Source organism: Phanerochaete carnosa, assembly GCF_000300595.1.
Source record: "Phanerochaete carnosa HHB-10118-sp unplaced genomic scaffold PHACAscaffold_581, whole genome shotgun sequence".
Classification (NCBI taxonomy): domain Eukaryota; kingdom Fungi; phylum Basidiomycota; class Agaricomycetes; order Polyporales; family Phanerochaetaceae; genus Phanerochaete; species Phanerochaete carnosa.
Genome location: NW_006768208.1, coordinates 1 through 2983, shown reverse-complemented (window position 1 = coordinate 2983; position 2983 = coordinate 1). Strand labels below are relative to the sequence as shown.

At 54.1% G+C, this 2983-nt stretch overlaps 3 protein-coding genes across 3 annotated transcripts; 2 read left to right on the top strand and 1 right to left on the bottom strand.

The window, feature by feature from the left end:
* Positions 1 to 2: 2 nt before the first annotated feature.
* PHACADRAFT_132385 (uncharacterized protein) lies at positions 3 to 521 on the bottom strand (the record flags this gene model as incomplete). Its single annotated transcript, XM_007402945.1, has 3 exons — positions 340 to 521; positions 126 to 271; positions 3 to 62 (listed from the first exon to the last, which is right to left on the bottom strand). Coding segments are annotated over exons 1-3 (288 nt in total), but the record flags the coding sequence as incomplete, so codon positions are not given.
* Positions 522 to 969: 448 nt separating this feature from the next.
* On the top strand, positions 970 to 2198 carry PHACADRAFT_266361 (uncharacterized protein). Its single transcript, XM_007402944.1, has one exon. It carries the CDS (start codon positions 1449 to 1451, stop codon positions 1695 to 1697), a length of 249 nt encoding a protein of 82 aa, XP_007403006.1. The 5' UTR covers positions 970 to 1448; the 3' UTR covers positions 1698 to 2198.
* An 86-nt stretch (positions 2199 to 2284) lies between these two features.
* PHACADRAFT_202808 (uncharacterized protein) lies at positions 2285 to 2723 on the top strand (the record flags this gene model as incomplete). The annotated part of the gene is made up of 2 exons (XM_007402943.1): positions 2285 to 2476; positions 2529 to 2723. The coding sequence occupies 2 exons, from the start codon at positions 2285 to 2287 to the stop codon at positions 2721 to 2723; spliced, it is 387 nt and encodes a 128-aa protein (XP_007403005.1).
* Positions 2724 to 2983: the final 260 nt, after the last annotated feature.

Sequence of the window (2983 nt, the reverse complement as noted above, 5' to 3'; positions counted from 1 at the left end):
CCGAGGACCTCCCGCTCTTGAGCTTTCGTGAGCTTAACGTCGGTATGAACGTACGGCTTCAACTGTACATCACGGCCCATCTCTATCAGACTTGCACAGGAGGTAAAAAGGTTACTGCCACGCACCGGAGACGCCAGAATGTCCTCAATCGGCGGCGCGACAAAGTACCGCACCTTCTCATCAAGCAAACGATACTTGGCCTTGCCCTTTACGACATGTTTACCAGGCGCACCCGTGCGCGGACCACCCGGGAGCACGGCCTGGCGGGTGCCTGACCAAAACAGTGCGCGTGAGTCGAGATTCGCTGGGACGGACGAGGCGGTTGTAGTTGAAGTTGACCTTTGTAGTAGTCCTTGTTGCCGCGCTTTGGCGTCAAAGGCTTCCGAGAGGCTTTTGAGAGACGGACAAGAGTGGCAAACATGATGTCCGCCGATTGCTTGCCTCTAGATGCGGGGAATGAGAATTGGCGGAGAAAAGGATGAGCGTCCGAACGAAAGGCGAACGGCGTGACAGGGGTTTGGGATGTAACGGAGGTCACGTAGCGTTCACTTAGGCTGTCACAATAACGCTTTGCGTGGCGCGTCACGCTTGTCCTGTGTGACTTTCCACTGTGCGTCCCGGATGTCGGGCTCTCAAGGATTTTCGTAGTTTCGAGATATGCATGTCAGAGTCAAGTACGACTACTCCCCAGTCTTAACGGTATATATAGAGGCTGGCATTCTCGAGCACAATGCAGCTAATGCGAAATTGCGAATGCGCACGCCAAAGAAAAGTGGACTTCGCAGCTGGAAATTAGTCGTTAGCCTTAGCTCTTTGAGCCTCCGCGCAACGCGATGCCTTAGTGCATGTGTTAACTACATAATTATGAGCAAATTTATATCCTCGCCTTCGAAACAGCGAAATCGAGGGCGCTTATTAATAAAGCGCCCATAAAAAATGTTCCCACGGATAATTCTGCGTTTGCCCAATGCCCACCTCGAAGTCGCACATCCACGGCAGCTACTGAAAGAATATCACCGGGAGTTCTATACTCTCAACATGCCAAAACGTTTCAAGGCCTGCCATCCTTACTTGCCCGAAGCACTACTGGAGCAGTTCAAAACCGATTCGCTCATAACCGCAACCGGGACCGGTTCGGGGAACCCAGGGCTAATGCAGTTTCTGAACAGTGCGCCCGCGGCCGTACGTTGATATTCTGCGAGCCTAGCAGAACTGCCTCGCGTTCGGGCATGGATCCGAGGATATTCTCAAAAGTCGATAGGTTCGCCGAAGAGGACAAACGTTCAACTCTCCATCTTGCCGCGACCGCTGGAGACATCCCTCTGGCCTACGAATGTATACGTATAAGCACAACCATAGACTACAAGGATGTTCTGGAAATCACCGCCTTGCATCTGGCTTGCATATACATCCGCGCGACGCAGGCGATCGGGGACGCTCTGAAGGCTATGGGCAGACTGCTACCCGACTCTGAGCTTGCGCGTACACACAATGACGAAGCTATAGGCGACGAAATTACAGGAACATTGCGCGTCGCCATCCTCCTCGTCGAACAACACGCGGACGTCAACACATCGGTCGAAGATGAAACGCCGCTGCTGAAGCCGCATGCTGGCCCCTCGTCGAGCTTCTCCTTCGCCATGGCGCACGCCCACACTCTCCAGGAGAGCCGGGCTACCCGGTTTTCCACTCGGTGAATCAGCGCTCGAGGTACAACGCGCTCGTGCGCACCACCAAGGCATGCAGACCGCGTCCCCCACGACCCTGTTCGTGCTGGTCTGGGGCGCTTCTGAAGGATTGTCACGCCGCGCAGTCCCTCCCGTATCCGCCGTTCTTCCTCTGTCTGTGCGGTAGCAAGAAGACATACGAGCGCTGCTCATGTATGCGCCAGCGGTTCCGCCTGGAGGAGCGCTGGAGCGCAAAGGACGACTGCATCATACCTGTCGAAGTGCGTCCGGTGACAATACCAGAAGAATTCAAGCGGCTCTCCGAAGCACTTGCGAGGAACGCGCCCTTGGCGCACGCTATCGCGCAGATACTGGGTGTCCTCGAGGGGATGGAGCCCAGCTTCTTCAGCGAGCTAAAAGAGAGCCCGAATATTCGCCTGCAACGGATGCTCGGCGCCTTATCACCGGAGGACATGGAGCCTGCGTTCGTGTACGCCATAGGGAAGGTCAACTTTATGCCGCGGTACGTCCTCTTGGGATGCATCACGTTCTCATCGTCTGATGTCCTCTTTTAGGCTCTGGCAGGGCATCATCAGCAAGAATGAGGCCAAAAAAGTATGGACGAATGGAACGCCATAGTCGATGGGTATATTGCCGAGAGTACTGACAAACGCGAACGCTTCGACATCGAGCTTGCGTCCAAGATCGGCGCGAACGGCGGGGCACTGTACAAGAAGTGCGATTACTGCCATAAGGTCCAAGGCCGCGACTACCACGGCAATCTCAAGTGCTGCAGCGGCTGCAAACTCGTGAGCATCGCTGCGTTTTCTCGGTCTTTGCGTGCACTGACGACCTGCGTAGATTGTGTATTGTAGTTCGGTATGCCAGGCTAAGGACTGGCCACGGCACAAGGCGGAATGCAAGACGGAGTCACATAAGGAGCAGGAGCTCAGAACGCAGCAGGTCGTGTTACGTTGCATCAACCAGAGACCGACGAAGGAAGAGTTGCAGAACTTCGATCTCGCTAGTCGCATTTCGCATGCCAGGCGTTCTTGAAGGATCTCCACCAGAGCAGAAAGCATTTTACGCTTGAGCTATCTCATGCTGCCGTATGTCTTTGAACGGTAGTTTCGTCTGGTCTGATAGACAACACTTACGGATGCTCAGCATGAAGTAGCTGATCTTTGTGGTATCGTACTTTCGCATAGGTTTAAGCGCTCCACACTGACAGTCGAGATCTTGCACAAAAGTACCCTTGCCATCACTACCGCAAACCATTATTTACCAAGAGCAAAAGACCTTTTCAAACTGACTAC